Genomic DNA, 20,182 nt, shown 5'->3' with positions numbered 1-20,182 from the left:
TTCTTTCTTTGTTCTGTTTGTTTGGTGTTTTGATTATTATGTGGTAAGGGGACTTCTTTTTGTGGTCCAGTCTATTTGGTGTACTATAAACTTCCTGTACTTACATTGGCATGTCTTTCTCTAGGCTGGGAAAATTTTCTTCTGTGATTTTGTTGAATATGTTTTTTGTACCTTTGAGTTGGGCTTCTTCACTTTCTTCTATACCTATTATTCTTAGGTGGTCTTTTCACAGTGTTCCATATTTCCTGGGTATTTTGTATTAGGAATTTGTTGGAATTAAGATTTTCTCTGGTCAATGAATCTATTTCTCCTAGTTAATCTTCAGTGCCTGAGATTCTCTCTTCCATCTCTTGTATTCTGTTGGTTATGCTTACACCAGTAGTTCCTGACCATTTACCCAGCTTTTCTATTTCCAGCATTTCCTTTTTTTATTGTCTCTGTTTCAGCTTTCAAGACTTACACTATTTGAATTGTTTCTTTCACTTGTTTGGTTATTTTTCTGGCTTTTCTGTTGTCTTTAAGAGATTTGTTTGTTTCTTGCAATTTTTGGTTTGTCTTTTCCTCCAATTCTTGAATTTTTTGTTTGTGTTTTCTTCCATTTCTTTAAGGGATTTTGTCATTTTTCTCTTTGAGGGTCTCTATTATCTTCATAAAGTTGTTTTTAGGGTCGTTCTCTTCTGTTCCACATGTGTTGGAATGTTCAGGTCTTGCTGTTGTGGAGTCCCTAGGCTCTGGGTGTGTCATATTGATATTTCTGCTGTTGAATGTATCCTTTATACTGTCGTCTTCCCATCCCTTCTTCCAGTGGATACCCATGGGGCCTCTCCTTCTCCTGGTGGGTACAGGTCCAAGGTTCTCATTTAGTGGGTGCAAGCAGGTCCAATAATCCAATGGCTCTCTTCTTCCCATGGGTAGAGGCGGGACTAGCGCCGCTAAGTCAGCAGACTCTGGATGGTTTGGTCAGCTATGATGGGTTCCCTAGTGGGCAGTCCCCAGGCCTTAGGAGGCTCTGACAGAAGTTCCTGGAATCTCTTTGTCCTTCTTGTTTGGTTCTTACTATCTGAACCCTGATTTAGCTACTCTTAATAAAATTAAATGAAGAGAACTGTGTAAGTCCCATTATTGTCCTCGTTTTACAGAGCTGGAAATGGGGGCACAAAGGAGTCAGATCATCTACCCATAGTTACAAGGTCACAATTTAAACATGCTAACTTGCCACCCAGGCCACTATCGCTCTGCTGCCTATCTGTGCTAGCCTTCTGTTTTATGTATACTGTCCACCTGCCTAGAACCCCTGAAACATACACATATGTGGCAGAAGAAGAGATAATAGGCAGGGTCAGCAAATCAATTCAAAGCCAGTGTCCTCTAGGGGATAATGGGTCTTTGTCACCAGAACCAGCACTTCACCATTTCTAGAAAGGCTACTGACCAGAACTGGCCTAATGAACCCATATCTATTGTACTAGAATTGGGAACAGAGGACAGGAGAACCACAATAAAACAAGTTGAAAGTTGGTGAGCCACAAATTGTTGGGCAGGAAAGATGTTTACAAAAATACCCTGAAGCCCAGCTTAAGCAATGGCTTTGTGGGTTTTAGAAAAAGAGTATGAAGTGTAGAATCAACTTTGGAGTTGTCAGCAAACTCCTGGATAAAAATAGCATCCACAAATAACAGGAAATGCAAACCAAGAGTTTTCCTACCATGACCTAGAAACAAGCAGGAAAAATCTCATTGATTGTGGTGATGAGGAAAAGCAGCTCTTTCTTTTTGCTTTGAACATGAATGAGAATTACAAATTTGCTGCAAAATGTGTACCTTTGATAGAGAACAGACAAACACACACTTCCTCATGACAAAGCCAAACTTAATCAATGTCTTCATTGCTAGATCAGGAACCATACAGCACCCATATTTCACATTTACCACTAAGCAAAACATTTTGAGGTGGGGGAGGGGGAAGGCTTAAGGTAGGGCCTGGCTTTGAACTTGCTATGTGACTTGAACAAGGAAGGTTTTGAACTGATCCCTTGCTTCCAATGCTGAGTGCTGGGTTTGCAATTGGGGACCACATTATTGACAAACACCTCCAAAGATACTGTGTCTACTGTCATCTCTTATACACTCCACCCTTGCTCCAAGGAAACCTTACCATGAAGAGGAAACCGAGAAATTTCCTCCACATCATTTTTCCCATTTACTAGGCTTTTGATTGTCAGCAACCACAGGGCTAATTTGAAGACTTGGTAGTAGTTAAAGAGACATACACCAGCTTGTTTTTAGGGATTAAAATGACTTAATTATTATTGAAATAAGGGGCAATATTATGGCCCTAACATTAGAAGCACCTGGAGGCAATTTGCCTCCCTCAAAGTAAAATTGGCAAATTATTTTAGAGCTAAAATTTAGACTAAAAGTAGTTTTCAAGTTCATACTTTGTGTTCTTGGAAAATCCAGTCATGTCAATACGGCATAAATGTTCCTTTAGACTAATCCCACACCCGTTCCCTTTGAAAAGTTGAGTTGTGTTGTCAAAGTGCCTGTCACTCAGTGAATAAAGCTATTATTATGTATTTTTTTTTTTTTTGCTGTCAGATGTCTAAGGTAAAAATAGTGATTTTTGAGGTCTATGTGGTTGAATTGGCACAAGTTAGTACCTTGCATGGGCCATCTGAGTCACTGCTACTCTGTTGGGAACGGAATTCCCTCACTGGAAAGAGCCACTCCAGTCCCCTGCTTGTGTTCACCATGTGCTGTTCTTGTATAGAGCTCAGGAGGAGGCTTCAGTATTGGGAGACATGAGTAAATTCTTGGTGTTGTGAAGGAAGATAGCATTGCATGGTGGCTTATAGCCTGAATGGTAAATTACTACTGCCTTGTGACCTCATAAGGACAGCTTCTCTACATCCATCTTTGTTGTTTATGACATGACATTTATCATGACATTTATGGCAACACTACTTTAGGGCTGTGAGGAATGAATTACCATGTATTTAACCATAGGCAGTTAGAGAGTGGCTCTTGCTCACTAATGTTACATGCTTTAAGTCTCTGGAGATTCTGTATTTTGTGTAACATATATAGTAGAGTCATCAAAGGCACTGATTCACTCCAGCAGGGGTCTAAGCAATGAACATTGCTGAGCATATGCTATTTTAGTATTTGTTATCCATTTATAGAACAAAACAAAGAAACTAGAGTACATTGAGGTTGTCATATTTGAATTCTAGCCATGATTTTCAGCTGCTATGTATTTCTGTTGTCAAAGTTGCTTAAGTTACTGCTTTGACAGAACAAAGAAAGGCAGCTCAAATATTATCATCCAGTGCCCAATGCTGGATGCAAAAAAAAAAAAAAAAAAAAAAAAGGAGTTTAATAGGCCTTTCTTCATAGGAATGAGACTTAAGATAGGAATTTATAATAAAGCAAAAATGAAAAATAAACAATGAATAGAGTTGATAGATTTATGTAAACCACAGTGAAAGGCATTTGTATTTAATTATGAAAAGAATTAATTAGCCTTTATTTTGTAGTCTGCAGTTAGAGGCTCTGCCTGGTGTTGGGGATAGAGAGAGGCTAGTCAACAGATATAAGGGAAAAGATGGGTGTGAGGAATTGTTCTGACGTGCTAGATCATGGCATAATATGACAACAAGTGTACATCTCAGGTAGCTAGCAGAGAGAATAGTGTTTCCAGCACAAATGATAAATATCGAGGTGATAGATCAATTATTCTGATTGGATTGCTAAACATCATATACATGAATTAAAATATCACATTGTATCTCACAAACACATAGAATTACTACTGCATAGCAATTAAATATTTAAAAATGAAAATATGGGCTCTGATTTTTATGTAATCACTATCATTTGAAGGGACTTGGTTTGTCTTTTAATGTATGATTCAGTGTTATATGAACTAAATTTATGTGTCATGAAACTTGATTCATATTGGTTCCGTGCAGTTTTGTAGCAAAGAGGATTAATTGGCGGGGTATTTTTGGAAGATTATATTTAAGCAACAATAAGCTGCAAAAGGAAAGCAATAAAATATGTTTTATAGCTGGTGTTTTCCAAGAGAAATGTTTTATGGGAAAAAAGACAAAATAAGAATTTTCTCATTGGTGGGGGTGGTAGTGGTCATGGCCAAGAATGAGGGGCAAGTGAGACCAGGCCTGTCCACATGGCCCTGGAGAACAGGCTGGCCCCAAATGCACAGAGATCCACCTGCCTCTGCCTACGGAATGCTGGAATCAAAGGTGTTTGCCACCACATCCAGCTTAACCCTAACTCTCATAGCACAGTATAGTCTTGTAGAAATCTTGTGTCTTTTATGTGGGTGGTATTTTTCTCAGATGACTGGCAAACTCAACCCTACTTACTCTTTGACACCCACTGTAGCAAGAGCAGATTCAGTTACTGAGGACAGAACCTCAGTAATACCAGATGTTGTAATCTAAGCCGTGCAAAAGAAGGCTCAGGAGAAGGCTGTTCAGCACAAAGCCAGAACTCAGTGCAACGATACCAAGGACTTGCTGTGGCAAAACTACACCCACTGAGTGCTGCAGAATTCTCCAGGGCAAAACTACACCCACCGAGTGCTGGAGACTTCTCCAGGACAAAACTACACCCACCGAGTGCTGGAGACTTCTCTAGTGTGTTCTTGTTGTGGTAGTAGCTTGTTTGCCTCTGGTCAGATTAATTCTGGAAGACTGCAGCACTGGCTTGGTAGACAAGGTTCTTTGCTCTTTTCTTTAACTAGAGTTGGCTGACTGTTCTGAACTTCATGTTCCTCATCTCTAAAAGCTGACAGCATGTGTGTATGGAAGGGTACCGGCACTTGGTAGGTTTTCAGTAAGTCAGCACTTTCTCCAAAGCTAGAGGAGCCCAGCTTGGCCAGTCCCAGTTATCACTGCTCCACCATGACTTCTGCAGGCATACCTCTCTATGTTACCAGACTCAGGCTGATTTGACTAGATGCCAATTTAGAGTCAAGGAGAAAGCGGCAAGCTCTGCCCACAGCTTTGCCACAACTGAACAAATTTACTCTTGGATCCAGCTGTCTGATCTTGAACACTAACCATTTCCTGTTTTTAGCCTTCTCCAGAGGACTTTTTAGGACCCCTTCAACCGTCCTGATCTTTTGCCCTCAAACAAACAAAACCTCCTAAGATGGATGGAAAACAATTTTAGCATGCTCAAATTGACTCTAATCCAGTGGCATCTATCTGTAACTTAATGTTACAAACAAATTCTTAAAGCATGCCAAAAATGAATCCCATCAGCATTGTTATGGCTTGTTATCATAAAGAGATCAGCAGCTCTTGGGTGGCTCTTTGCCAGTACCAGTCTTTGCCATCATACCATGCACATTTCTAAAATCTCCCATGTTTTCTTAGCCCATGACTTTGTATATGTGGATCTAACATGGAATTGCACAAGACTGTGTAGGATAGGGAGCCTACTATTGATTTAGAGACAGTAGGTCTAGAATAGTCTAGAAAGTACAAGTACTGTAAAATGACTTCATTCTGCTCACTTTGGATGACTTGGGAAGCTCTATCAGTGTTCATGAAAATCTTGGACTAAGTGTCTGGAGTACAGAAGCATCATGAGCGCTCTGCTGGCCTCCATCTCCAAGCTCATTCCTGGCATGTGCTGGGAGTATTTTGCCCTGGAGGTTGTCTCCCCACAGATGAATGTGTCTTACTTAATTAGTGTAAGTCAGATTGTATAGAGGGCATCTGCTCTTGTAGCCACGATGTATTAGATTCAAGATGAAAAGAATTGCTTACTGCCATTGCTTTCCCTGAACAAAAGAATCAGCTTCCATGGCTGATCCCGCTGTTTTCTTTTTATGTAAGTATTATTTAGTTTTTTTTTTTTTTTTTTTAGCCATGTGTGTATATAACACATGTGAATGGATACCCATGGAGGCCAGAGGTACTGGATTCCCTTGGAGTCCAAGTTATGGGTGGTTGTGAGCCACCCGATATAGGTGCTAGGAATTGAATTTGGATCCTTTGAAAAGCAATAAGTGCTCTTAACCCATCAGTCCAACACATACCCCTAATTTTGAAATAGGTGTCATGAAGCCCAGGCTGGCCTCCAACCTCCCAGGTAACTGAGGATAATCTTGGACTTGTTTTCATTTGCTTATGCTTTGTTTTGTTTGGTGGTGTGAATTTGTTTTAAGAGTGTGTGTTTTGAAGCAGTGTCTCATGTAGCCCAGGCTATCCTTAAACTCATTGTGTAGTCAAGGGTGATTTTGAACTTCAGATCCTCTTGTCTTTACTTCTCAAATACTGGGATTGCAGGTGCATGCCAGTCTTCCCAGTCTATGTGGGTCTGGCGATTGGACCCAAATTTTGGCACATGCTAGCCCCGGTGCCTTACCAACTTAGTTACATATGTCCTCTTCTCCCGCTCCCTAGTTTAGTTAGCAGCTGCCTTGAATTGGACCCCATAGATTCCATTGTTGGTGGAGCTCTAGGTGCCATGGGATGCAGGGAGAGAAATAAGACTAGATACCTTTTCTAACATTCTACAAAAAACAGAAAAGGGAGGAAGTTGCCCACCTTTCCTCTTGCAGTCCAGCGTTTGTATGGGAAACACGTAATGGTGGCACAGCGTGGAGTCGGCTTCTGGCCTGATGACTGGGGGTTTCCCTGAGACTTGGGGTTTGGGGTCCAGTTGCTCCTTTTCCTCTTCATCGCATAACTCTTCAGGCTTTAGCTGCAGCAATTTTTTATTTTTCCGTGTTGGTGGGCTTTCACATTTGGCATAATTGCCCAAATTCCGGTTCCGTGGGATCTGCAGCATTGAAACAAGTGTTTCTAACTCACAGGTACAATGCCAGGGGTTGTCGTAGAGACGCAGGTAGCTCAGGAGAGGGGTGAAAATGAACACCTCCTCTGTCAGCACCTTGATCTGGTTGTGCTGCAGCAAGAGGGTGGTAAGCTTGTTTAAACCAATGAAAGCATCGCTCTCAATTTTAGAGATCTCGTTCTGTTGCAGGTCTAGGCTCTTCAGCCTTTTAAACTTTGAAAACATGTTGTTCTTCAACACACGGATTTTGTTTCTCGCTAAGAGCATGTGCAGCAAGTCTTGAGGCCAGTTGGGTAACACATACACCAATTTTCTTTCTTGGCAGTCCAGGTATTTCTCGTGGAGGTATGTGTATACGTCACAGGGGAGGCCTGGTGCATAGCGTTTGGCTGGGCCTCTCCTGCTACCACCTGAGCTGCTGTGGCTGGGATGGGCCTGGCTTCTCACAGTGTCAGGGCTGGCCTTGTGGTGCTCAGCAGCTCTGCAAAAGCAGAGAAGAATCAAGATGGCCGCTGTGTGCATTCTGACATCCAGCCGGCCCCACAGCAGGGAGAACAAGAATCTTCCTTTGAAATCCCAGTTTGGGTAGCTTTAACAAGCACAGGTCAGGAGTAGTAAAGCACAGCTGAGGTGTATGGGTTCCTAGTGGGAAGACAGAAAGACAGAAAAACAGTTAATTGCCATCTTGAGCAATGTATGCCAAAAAGAGCAGATTTACATTATTTTTTTCTGAGCCTTCTAGTGTAAGTGGGCAAAAAGTGCTGTAGAAGATTCTTCCCCCTTTTACTTGCCTAGTTTAGTTAGCAAACACATGCTTGGCCCCAGGTGTGAATCAATGCTCTCATGGCTTTTCTCAACCTCCATTTTTCTGGAAGGCATATTGTAATTTCTATGTAAATGTAACTTAAAAAGTCATAACAAGTACTTTATTCCAATTACTATGCTTGTTAACTGTTGGACAGTAAGTGTGCCAGCATCTGCAATATGCTTTGAAATGCATCAAAAATAATGAATAATTTAGGACCGACTGAGAGATGGGTGAGTGGATAAGTAATGAAACAACTATAAAATACAAATTGTAACCCAGGTGGCAGAGGCGTAGGTGCTCATGTGTGTTCTTCTCAATTTTTGTATATGTATAAAAATGGGTATAATAAAATAATTTAGAACTAAAACTAAAAAATGGGTCTGGGGATATGGCTTGGTCAGTTTGTCTCAAACATAAGGACTTGAGTTTGGTTCCCATCACCCTCATAAAAAAACGAATATGGTGGTGTGTGTCTGTAATTCCAGTCCTGAGGAGGCAGATGCAGGAGGCTCCCTGGACACTGAGTCTTGTTGGCTATTCTCCAAGTTCACACAGCAATCCAAACAATAACATGAAGAAACTGGCTTGTCAACTTTTGTCATTCACATGCATGTGTACATACATCCATATATCACACATAAGCACACTTAAAAGAATTAAAAACCATGTACCAAAAAAAAAATCAAAACACAAACTAACAAAACAATCAAATTTATTTTCCTCAAGTACTTTCAAGCTTAAAGTTCCAAGGATATAGTGTTTTTTAAAAACAGAATGATTTTTTTTCTTTCTGCATTTTCCTATACCCCACAAACAGTAATGCATGTGTATATATGAGTTTTTAAAGAAATCATTTGCCTGAGCAGGGAAAGCCACATACTTAGAACACATTCCTTGCTGAGGTTTCTATTTACTTTGTAATTAAAATGTTGCATTGAATGTGGAATGGAGAAATGAAATTTTTACAGTGTGTTGTTTAGTGACATTTGCTTGTTTGATTTAGGCCACTGTAAAAATCTGCAAGAGTTGAACGTCTCAGACTGCCAGTTCCTCACAGTGAGTAAGACAGATTTTTCTACTATTGTTTATGTAGGTCCAAACTTCTCATGCTGGAGATCCAGTGGGCACAGCATATACTCTCTATGCATTTGGGGTTGACTATGGAAAAGCAAACTATACTAAACATTGGCAAGAACATTTACCCCTTCTGCACAATGCTATCATTAATCTTGTTGCTATGTGCTCAGTGTTGGAACCTTTGGCAAGTGGAAATTCTTTAACGGTTACATAAAAATCAGCTGGGTTCTCGTGTCACATTTGTATATGAGACAGAAAATACTGGGCCCCAACAAGGCTTATAGGCTTATTTTAGTGACCTTCATGGCTATTAGTAATCATACCAAAGAAGATAGCAACGACAATATAACCCCAGATTCCTGACCTTGGTCCCTTGTCTTTCTCTCTACCCCAAATGTGTCTTCCTTACTGTGAGCACACAGTACCCTTTCTACAGGCGGGTCTGACAAAGTCACTCCATCTTCCATCACCCATACACTGCTAGGAAAAATCAAACCACCTTAGCATGAATAAGCCCTGGAGACTCTTTGTAGCTCCCCTCCCTTTCCAGCCTCATCTTGTTCCACTCTGTGTACACAGCAAGTTCTGGTGGCCATGTACCAGGATGCCCATAGTACTCTGCTGGTTTTGCTCATGCACTGATGTTTCTTTTTCAGTTTTCTGAGACAGGGTCTCACTCTGTAGGCCAGGCTGGCCTCAGGCTCAAAGAGACCCACCAGCCTCTGTCTCTTAGGTGCTGGGTTCCAGGCATGTGCTACCACACTAGCGTTTGTTCTTGCTTTGCCTCTGACCTCACCCTATGTCTCAGGACTGCCTTCACAACTGCTCCTCTGTATTCCTATCAGAAGTAGCTGCTAACTCCTCCTCCACTCTGCCTCCTCCACAAATGTAAGAGACAATAGACTCAACAAGATAAGTCCATCAGTGGCTGGGAAGACCTAGGTGTAAGCCTTAGCTTAAAGAAAAACAAAAGGTTTCAACAGCATTTAATATCTAATTCCACTATATGGTAATACATAGTGGGCAATGAACATAGAACTTGGGATCCCATCTTGTGTTGCTATGTGTTATGTGCTGTAATTGACAGTAGAAGAATGAAGGTTAATCTAGTGAGACAGGATGAGCAGGGAGGAGGACATAGCATGTGTGTCACTGACCCTAAGGAGCAGGTTGATGATTTGAAAAAGGAAGAGGAGGGAATAGGTTTAAATGTGAGTGTAAGTAGGCTGAAAGACACTTGGGAAAAAGTGTCCCAAATAGGTAGGTAAGAAATGTACTGAACATGGAAGCCCAGACTGGGCTACTAATTTCTGCTGAAGCCATTCCAGTGGGATGTTGGGGCACATATATAATTGTAGTGAGCTGTGAAATGGACAAGATACAAGAAATTAAACATGAGTTACAAACTACTGTTTCCAGAAAAATGGCTGAGAAGGCAGGAGGAACAGGGACAGGAAAATGCCTACAGGGGTATGAAAGCCAGTGGAGGTAGCCTACCCAACCAATGGGACAGGTCTCTGAGGAGATAGAGACGACAGAAGAAAGCCTGATTGTAGAATGACCCTCAGCACACGCCAACACCGGGCAGACACCAAGGCCCTTCCCACAAGCCACTTTAAACTGGCTCCTCAGTGTTCCTCCAGCACTGCACATAGCAGTATCGCCTCGTAGTCACAGCTGCTCCTTCTCAGATGTATGCCCTGTTTTAACATTAAGTCACTTTAAGTCCCCACAATGTCACTTTATGATCCTCGAACCTTTTTTCTGTCTACCTGAATATCACACCCCTCATCATGACCACAGTCTGGATATGTGTGTTCCTCCTTTGAAACACTCTTTATCTCTGCTGGGTTTTCCCATACACTTTAGAAAAAGTAACTTTTAAAAAATAGCATCATAGAAATAACAAATCGATTATCATTTACTCAAAGTGAACACTTTAATAATTTATGGTATATTCACAGAATTATGGAACCAATTCCAAGTAATTTCCAAACATTTCCATCATCCTTAAGAGAAATGACACCCATTAAATCACCTGTCATTTTATTCTAACTCCTTAGCACCTTGTAATTCCATTCTTCTGACAGGTTGATTTACTTCCCCTCTGAGGTGGCACTGGGGTCCCAGACCCTCACCATTTACACCTTCTACTCCCATATTTATGTTTACACTGTAGCCCCTTTTTTCAGAACAAGGATCACTTTGAAAATCCTGTTCTCATAGTTTCTTCCATAAAGCTTATCTTCCCATTTTCAGAGCAGAACATTTATTTTCCCCAAAGATGGAAAACATTTTATGAGTAAATAAAATATCAACATGAAGGTACTAAGACCCTTAGAACAATTCAACTCATTTTTCCTAATACAAACATGAAGCCTTTAAATCAGTTATCTAGTTCCCACCCAACAGGCCATGGCTCTCAGCTCGGTCAGTGGACCCGCCTCTCAGTAGCTCATGTGTCAACACAGCAAGCTGCTACTTTCTGTTCAGAATGCCCCCCCCCCCCAAAAGCAAGGGACACACAGACAGGCCAGGCCATAGAACCCATAGGAGAAAAAATTCCTTTTCTCTGGCTGGGCTGTTCCTCTACCAGCAAGTACATAAAGGCCCTTCATCAAGAGAGATGGCAATCTTTGCTAGAATATTCTTCAGGTCTCTGAAGAGGATTAAAATGGCATTGTTGGGATATGGATTCATTCTTTCAATGGATATTTTTAGCACCTGCTGTGTTAAAACTATCCTATTAGGTGTTAGAAGGAATTTTAATGTTGGTTAATTTTTAGTTCTTGCCTCCGGGAGCATTAGTTCTGCATATGAATACACAATTGCATTCTTTGAATTTGGCCCTCTAATAGGAAAGCCAGCACATAGCCATCTGTATCGAGTTTGTGAACATCAAAGTCTTGCTCAAGTTCGGGATCTATAAAGGGCTAGTAATTTTATCCAGCTCCATTTTGCCATTGTTTTCCTCTTGGAGACATAGGCTGGGAGACAGGCTTACATTTAAAGATGTTGGTAACATTTGTTCAAAGAGCTTGGCTATACGTAATCTTCTCTTGTGAAATATAACACACTGAAGAATCTGACGCCTGTGTTGTAGACAAATTCATGAGCCATTCAGCACTGCACACACTCAAATGCATTTTATATCCAAACATTTCAATATTGGGTCTGGCATTCTCTTAAGTACTGAGAATGGGAGTGGTCTGAACTTGTTTGGGTGACCGAGCACCTCCAGAAAGGCAAAGGCAGCTCAGGGAGTCACATTGCCCCACTGCACACAAAGCTCACACTATCCTCTGGTGGGAGATGTCATTCTGTAAACATGTTTCTCTTATTGTATAACAAATAAAACACTGTTGGCCAATAGGAAAGCAAGATAGGCAGGACTAGGAGACAAGGAACATTCCTAAAGGAGTAGGGAGGAGAGTCAGGATGTAGAGACTGAAGAGAACAGAGGTCTAGGCCCTCTCTCTGGTAAGATAAGACCGTGTGGAAATAGTTAGATTAATAGAAATGGGTTAATATATAAGACAGAGCTAGCCAATAAGAAATTCCAGTAACAAGCCAACAGAATTATATCTAATATAGCGTCTCTGTGTGCTATTTGGGGCTGGAACGGTAGAGGGACAAGACCTGTAAGCAGGAAACTACTCATAACAATCCTCTTCTGGACCGTGCCATTCTGAGGCTTCTAAAGCCTGCTAAGCTAGCTCTCTGCCGCATCCTTGTCAGGTGGCTAAGCTAGCTCTCTCACCTGTCTTGTTTTACCTCACATTCTCACCAAAGTGTTTTACCAAGTACATGGTCTCTGTGAGCCCCAGTTGGCACTTACCATTTTCAAAGACAAGTTTTGCACATGTTAAAGTATAGTGCTACATACGATGACGGCTGTCTGACTTTTGAGGGAAGCCTGTACTATATTTACTGTATTTGTCTACACATATCTGAATCCTAAGCTTGGTGATCTAGTGAATTAGAAAATCTAGTGAATCTAGAAAAATTACTAATAGTGCAGTGCTAAAAACGCTTCATGAAAAGATACCATAACCACACCATGATACCATAGCAACTCTTATAATGGGACACAAGGCTTATAGTTTCAGAGGTTTGGTCCATTATCATCATAGTGGGATATGGTGGCATGCAGGAAGACATGGTACTAGGGAAGGAGCTGAGAGCCCTACATCTTGATCCTCAGGCAACAGGAAATGAAGTGTATCACTGGGTATAGCTTGAGCATAGGAGACTTCAAAGCCCACCCCCACAGTAACACACTTCCTCCAACAAGGCCATACCTACTCCAATAAAACCACACTTCCTAATAGTGCCACTCCCTATGGGGACCATTTTCTTTCAGACCATTACATTTTACTTTTCAAATATAGAAATTGAGACCACCACAGAGTTGTCATAAATGTGGTGAAAATTTGTTTAGCTTTTTAAAAGTATCATTCCCAGAACCACAGAAATTTAGTCACACAGACAGATGACATGCCTGGGTTAAACATGGCCTTGCTTTTAATGAGGTCCAGTTTTGAGAGGGTTCAATATTCCCATCTTTCAGAATAAATTTAAAATAGGTCAGTTTCTCACCCCATTTCTATATCAGGGCAGTCGAAAGTTACACTGTGATATTTGTGTCACATACTAGAATTCGCATGGGTTGACCTTTTAATAAAATATCATTGTGAGGTAATGAATTTTTATTTATTAAGAAAGGGGAAAGGAGGAAGCAGTGAAGCTTCAAACAAAATGATCAGTTGTTTCTACTTTTTATTTGAAGTGGTGTCAAAGAATATGAAGGACTAAGTTATGTGTGAATGTTTTCCTGGGACAGGAAGAAAGATGAGAGAAAACAGAGCAATTGAGAGGCCTCTGAGGGTCTGATACAGTTTTCTTTTGTTATGCAGGATGAATCAATGAGACACATTTCTGAAGGCTGTCCTGGGGTCCTGTATCTCAATCTATCCAACACAACTATCACTAACAGGACTATGCGACTCCTGCCCAGGTATGCTGTGCCTGTTTGTTAGATTGAAGTAGGGTCTCACATGTACTCCGGGCTGGCCTTGAACTCATGCTTCTCTGCCCTCTGACTAATGCTACTTGTATTACTTGTATCACATTGGCACATCAAAAATATTGTGTTCTCTTAGGCTTTGTCTTGTTCTAGTTGACCTCAAAGATGACCTCCTTCATCAGCACCAAACCATGGCAGCATAAGGGGACAACTTTCTCACTTCCGAGCTGGTGTCTGTACTATCCTTCCTTGGCAGGTACAGCTGACCACTGGCTTTCTATCTTGGCCAGTGTTTCTGCCCCCTTGCAGTAGTGTGCCCAGAGCTTCTGATAGAACTTCCTGTCTCTTTCTGCTCTCCTTTCTGGTCATTGGGAGCCTACCCCTAACTTCCTGTCTAGGGTCTGAGACTCAACATGCCTCCTCCTCAGACTGAGGTCAAGGTTCCAGGTCCCCTGTGTCACTTTGAGAGATCACCACTTCCAGGGAGATTTCACTGCTGAGTTTTGACTGTCTATCAACTCTGATGTCCCTGCAGTGTGGCAGCTGCTATTCCTTATCCAGCACATCTCTGGTGAAGGTACAGGAAAGCACAACATCTGGCAGACTCATCAACTTTACAGAATTTTTCTTATTCAGTTATTCTGTGTTTACTGTGGAAGGACTAACCAGGTTCTGTATCTGGTCTTAGGGAGATGTTAAATTGATGCTGGGAAAACAGTCATCAAACGGTTGTGAATGCTTTTTGAGACTATAACTTTTTGAGATCCTTTGAAAATTAACAATAAGACATTTGGAAAAGCTAAAACAAAATGATTTTCTTTATGTTCTAACTCTAACAGTTCTCTGCAAATGGGCAAACCTCAGGAAAGTGGCATGGCACTTCCAGTTTTTGTCAGTTCTGCAAAACCTTCCTTTTAGAGTCTCTCCAGATACTTTAACATAAAGTACCATCAGCTAGCCAGGCACTTAGTAATCATTCACTTTTTATTCCTATATATTTTTAAAACTCAGGCATACAATCCATTTTGAATTTATTTCAGTGTTAAAAGAAGCAATGAACAAAACTGGAGGTCAACAAAATATTCCCCGTGTGGTTGAAAGCTTGTTTCTGTGTAACCCACTAGCCATGGTTTTATATTCTCCATCTGTAATAGCTGATCTCCAACATTATGTATTGACCGTAGTTCTGTGTGGGTCTTCCTTATATATTTGAACATTTAGACAGGCATAAATACTTAAAGACATCCATTCCTAGTACCTCTACATAAACCTGTGCCCACATCTCTGAGGTTTCATGCCCATTGTATCCTACCCAGCTCCTCTCAGTGACCCATCCCCAGTAGCTTGGAAGGGCTGATGGGAGTGTGTCACACCATGGAAAATGGCAAACATGACCAAAAACACTTGAATTATTATTTTGACAATTGTTTAGACTTAAACTGATGGAAAAGGCAATTTATAAAGCAGATTAAATTTAAAAGTTTGTCTTGCCTGTAGCCAGCAAATAGCATTTTTTCTTTCAATCCTATAAAATGATATGATTCAGCAACAAAAGCACTCATGCTGTTGCTAGGTGTGTACATTCTGGCCACATGTCTCAGTTGCCTAACTCTTTTCTGCAATGTAATGGAAGTAATGTTTGAGAAAAATGAGTATAATGTAACTCATAGAACTATACTCATACCTCAACAGCAGTGATCAGTTGGTGGGCTACCTCTGTAAGAATTTGGCAAAAGTCAATGAAAGTATTGTACTAGAACCAACTGGCTACATGGAACTGACTATAACTAATACTGTATAGTTTGTTATTATTTATAAATCATATGGTACCTAACCTTTGTAGTAGGATAAAAAACATTTTACAGTACATATTTCCATATGGTTTCAGAGAACAAGTTAGATATTTATCACTACATTTATACTTAAAAACAAAATAATGATTTATATGTATGTAATCAACCTCTTAGGAGTAGAGTGCTTCTGCATTTTTCAAAGTTCATAAATCTCTTAATAAAATCTTTGTTTGGGTCAGAAAAATGTTTTAAGTTATTCATAGATGTCTTTTTCATTGTTATTATTAGTAGCCTTTCTGACTGTTTCCTATCTTTATTTACTAAATGGTCCTTTCTGGGTTGGAATATGAGATCAAACATCTTATTAAACTTTTCTTTTTAAAATGACACAAGTAGAGCCAGGTAATTATTTCTGAATAAGAATTTGGAAAAAAATGTATCAGACTTGTTAAATATTATTTCCACTTTTCAAACAAGTAGTCCATATTTTATCTCCTTTTTGACCCAATACTTGCAGAATTCTTTGTTTAAAGTGGTTGGTGCTTTGGTGTTTAAACTACTGTCTTTAATTGTGGAAGAAATATGGACTGAATTATTTCTGCTTTTTGGAATTCAGATTTCTTCAAGGACTAGTTTGTAATTAGTTTCAGAATACCCATGAATGTTTAAAGTGAAGATAATTTGTTTAAGAGTATAAACATCTGTGTATAAGTATATGTTTATACATTATCTTCTTGACATGTCATGATTTAACAGTGATGTTAGTCACTGATTATAACTAAACTCATAGTTTATTTTTATTTTATGTATGAAGCTAAAGCATCATGCTTTATCATAGATTACAGTATTTCCCCACATAAAATGGTATTCTTCTTCCCTGTTAATGTTTCTTGTGATTTGTGTTGTTTTTTGAGACAGGCTCTCACTGATGGACCAGGCTTCCTTCAAACTTGCAATCCTCCTGCCTCAGCCTTCTGAGTGTTGAGTGTTGTGATTACATGACCACTCCATACTGAGCTGGCTGCTAGCATCCTCATCTTTGCTTTCTTTTGTTTAGGTTTTTTTGTGAAATAGTTTTATGAATCCCTGTTTCTTAAATCTTTGTGTTACCGGTTTTTAGTTGTGTTTTCTATGTAGCTAGTTTCTATTTTATTTTTGGTTTTTCAAAACAGTGTTTCTCTGTGTAGCCCTGGCTATCCTGCAGCAGACACTGTAGATCAGGTTAGCCTTAAACTCATATCCATCTGCAGCTGCCTCCCTAGTGCTGGAATTAAAGGCGTGAGCCACTGTCCACTCACTAACTTCTAGTTTTAAATATGTTTATCCTTTGTGCTTATTGAACAGGAAAGGTCAAACGGTTAATATTTACTTTTTAAAGATTATAAAATACAAGATTTATATGTTAAAATATAAATTTACAAAGTAGATGCTTTGAAACTAGTTCATATCACTTTACAAACTGTTTTATTTCCTTCTTCTCTTTATTTCTTCTTCTTTTTTAGACAGGTCTTACTATGTAGCCTAGGGTGGTTTGGAACCCACCATGTACAGGCTGGTTTGAACTTGTGATCATCTTACTTTCTCAGGAATTACAGATGTGAGCCACTATGGCTAACTGCCTCCTCTGCCTTTTAAACTTAAAACATTCTTGCTAGCAATGTGTTAAGCTGCTCCCTTCCCTTTTTAGGTGATTTAGTATATTAGTGTGGCTATGTGGCAAATGCTATTTTTTGGGAATGATAGAAAAGTTGAGTTCCACATAAGAATTCTGTTTTGATTTTAACTTCTAGTTCTTTCCATTCAGTGAGCATTCAGAATAAAGTTTACTTATTGCTGATGACTTTTGTCATATGAAGAATTATGCAGTGACTTTTTCAGTGAAAAAGCCTGTTTGTGTTGTGTTTTCCATTGTTTATTTAAACTATAAATAACCAAAGGAGTGTTGGCTGTTGCTGCTTGTCACTCCTCTGCATTGCCCTTAGTATTCTCCCCAAAGAAATCAGTTGACAGAAGGAAAGAAAAAAAAAAAAAATGCTGGCTGCCTTTAATGGCAGCATTGATTTGTCAGTTTTATTTGAGTGTTTTTCTCACTTCTTTGGAGATTGGGTTTTCTAGAGTTAAAAATGTGGGCTGCCCACAGCTCTTTCTCATTATTCGTTTGTGGGTTTCTTTTTTTGGAGGGGTGGGGGTGAGGTTGTACCACGTGTGTCGATGGAGGTTAGGGTGATTTGAAGGACTCAGTTTCCACCAGGGGACTCTTCAACCTCAAACTATGGTCATAGGCTTTGTTGGCAGAAAATGCCTTTACCTGCTGAGCTATCTCGCAGGCCCATCCTTTATTCTAGGAGCATCTTTGCTTAGTACTATTTTCTGACTTTAATCCTTTCCAGTTATTTCTGTTACCATAGCCTTGGCGGCACTCTGCGGTTCTTTGCACAGTGCCCATTCTGCCTCTGGTCTCCTTTCCTCTGGTCTGTGCTGGCTCATGCCATTGGCAGAGTCATCCTGGAGAAAGTCATGTCTTGTCTAGAATGTTCCCCTGCTGTCCCTGACATTATCTAGTTGAGCATACCTGTGTGGGTTGCCCAAGAGAAGCCCTGAGCTCTGGCCATCTCGTTCTTCATGCTTGTCTTCCTGGCAGAGGGGATGCCCTTCCTTTCCTACCTAATTCTCAGGTTCTCGGCATGGCATCCCAGAAGACCAGTGAGTTATCCTTTTCCTGCATCCCACTGGAAGTTCTCACTTATTTATCCTTCTGGGAGTGCAGGCAAGAAAAAAACTGTTGTGATTTTTGAGAAGGCATGTGTAACTTGTTGTGATTGTTCAGGATGACCTTCAATTTTGAGCTCAAGCGATTCTCCTGCCTCAGCCCCCCCCAAATAGCTGGTGCTCCAGTTCCACATCACTATGCATGGCTTGAGCTTGGGTTCCTTAATGGATCTTTCTATGCTGTAGTGAATGCTGTGGAGTCATGTATGTATGTATGTATGTATGTATGTATGTATGTATGTATGTATATTGCCCCTTTATTTAGCTCTGGATTTTCTTATATACCAGGGTTCTCTGTTATGTAGTTTCACCAATGTCCATCAAAGAGGAGCAGCCATGGCTCAAGTTCACCTCAAGTTCACTCTCATTATGACGCTACATGTTCCATTTTGATTTTCTAGAGAATTCTGCCTCTTGATGTCAAAGAGTCCCAAACTCAAAGAATCTACCTGCAAATTCCCTTCCTAAGTCTAAACTTGGCCTTGTCTTGGTGGTTTTGATAGAAATATTTTGATAGAAATTTCCATTTGAATACATGGTATTTTACTCCTTTTAGCAGACTCTCTCTAGTGTTGAAGATGGAACATAAGTACTTCAGAACTTCAATGGAAACAAAGTCAAAAGAAAGAACAAAAATAATTCCTGTGTTTCCTTAAAGATTATACTAGTGGCAGAAAAATGAAAAGGAACCCCACACTCTCAATAAAAAACAGTTATCAAATAACTGGGAAAAGATAAAACACCACAAATAGTCTTTCTCAAAGCAGAAATGGAGTTATCAGGCCCTTGTGCTGGTGAGCCTGGTCTTTGTTGGAAGGAGAAACATTCCTTTGCACTGCTCTAAATTAGGTGTCAGGTATGCACAAATCTGCCACACTGTAGCCAGCCTACCTCCACACTCCACAGCTTTCAGTCTGTAGCACTGAGAATCCCTAGAAACAATGCCAGGATGATAAGATGCCCATGCTTTTTCTTTGCACTCACTGACCTCTCACTTTGAAGGGATGTTGGCTAGAGACTTGCAGCCTGGGAGCCATGGTGCCATTTAGTTTAACAACTTCCTTGTCCACAGCAGAAGCTCTTAAATTTCAGCCAGTGGCCCTGACCCCAAAGGGAAAGAGGTCAGGTGTATATGAAGCAGTGTGTGTGTGTGTGTGTGTGTGTGTGTGTGTGTGTGTGTGTGTGCTCGCGAGTCTGTGTATGTGTGTGTGCGTGCACATACACACACGAATGAACATGCATATAGGTGTAAGCATGTGAGTGCAGGTGCCCTCAGAGGCTAGGGGTGTCATATCTCCTGGAGCTAGAGTTACAGATGCTTGTGACACAGATACTCAGAACTGACCTCCAGTTCACTAGAAGAACAGCATGCATTCTTAACCACTGACCCACCTCTCTAACCTCTGTTTAAGGGTTTTGATGGTGTGAAATCCTCTCTGCTTTCACTACTGAAATACAGGGGATAGCTCAGGGAGCAAAGATACTGCCCTCCAAGCCACCGGAGTTCAGTCTCTGGCATCAACATGGTAGGAAGAAAGCTCCTAAAAGCTGTCCTCTGATCTCCACTTGAGTGCACACACACACACACACACACACACACACACACACACACACACACACGTGCTCTCCTGTGCACACACACATACAGTAAAAGCTTTAAATACTAAAAGGACCTATAGACTCTATAGACTACTACAACTATCCGTATTATAAAAATAGTCAAGTAAGTCCCTTAATTCTCATTTTTGATATTTATTGATCATATGAATTCAATGAGGTAGAATTATAGGTTAGGTAAGATATAGACCTCATGTGACATCCTTCAAATTTTTGTTAGCTGAGCATTGTTGTAGAATAATCTTTTTGTACATTGTGA

The 20,182-nt window shown here is 40.4% G+C and overlaps 2 protein-coding genes across 2 annotated transcripts in view; one reads left to right on the top strand and one right to left on the bottom strand.

The window, feature by feature from the left end:
- Fbxl13 (F-box and leucine rich repeat protein 13) overlaps nucleotides 1–20,182 on the top strand; it is a 202,378-nt gene that overhangs the window by 110,796 nt on the left and 71,400 nt on the right. The window contains exons 10-11 of the mRNA XM_051174812.1: nucleotides 8,645–8,697; nucleotides 13,635–13,735. Of these exons, the coding sequence (XP_051030769.1) occupies nucleotides 8,645–8,697; nucleotides 13,635–13,735 (154 nt within the window). The remainder of the gene's footprint in view (nucleotides 1–8,644; nucleotides 8,698–13,634; nucleotides 13,736–20,182) is intronic.
- Nucleotides 1–20,182, bottom strand: part of Lrrc17 (leucine rich repeat containing 17) — a 35,219-nt gene that overhangs the window by 12,305 nt on the left and 2,732 nt on the right. Inside the window, exon 2 of the mRNA XM_051174811.1 lies at nucleotides 6,584–7,475. Within this exon, the coding sequence (XP_051030768.1) occupies nucleotides 6,584–7,355 (772 nt within the window). The 5' untranslated portion in view covers nucleotides 7,356–7,475. The remainder of the gene's footprint in view (nucleotides 1–6,583; nucleotides 7,476–20,182) is intronic.

This window comes from Phodopus roborovskii, unplaced genomic scaffold (assembly GCF_943737965.1).
Source record: "Phodopus roborovskii unplaced genomic scaffold, PHOROB, whole genome shotgun sequence".
In the NCBI taxonomy this organism is placed as follows: domain Eukaryota; kingdom Metazoa; phylum Chordata; class Mammalia; order Rodentia; family Cricetidae; genus Phodopus; species Phodopus roborovskii.
The sequence above is the reverse complement of the archived record's forward strand: the minus strand, read 5'-3'. Positions and strand labels throughout refer to the sequence as shown.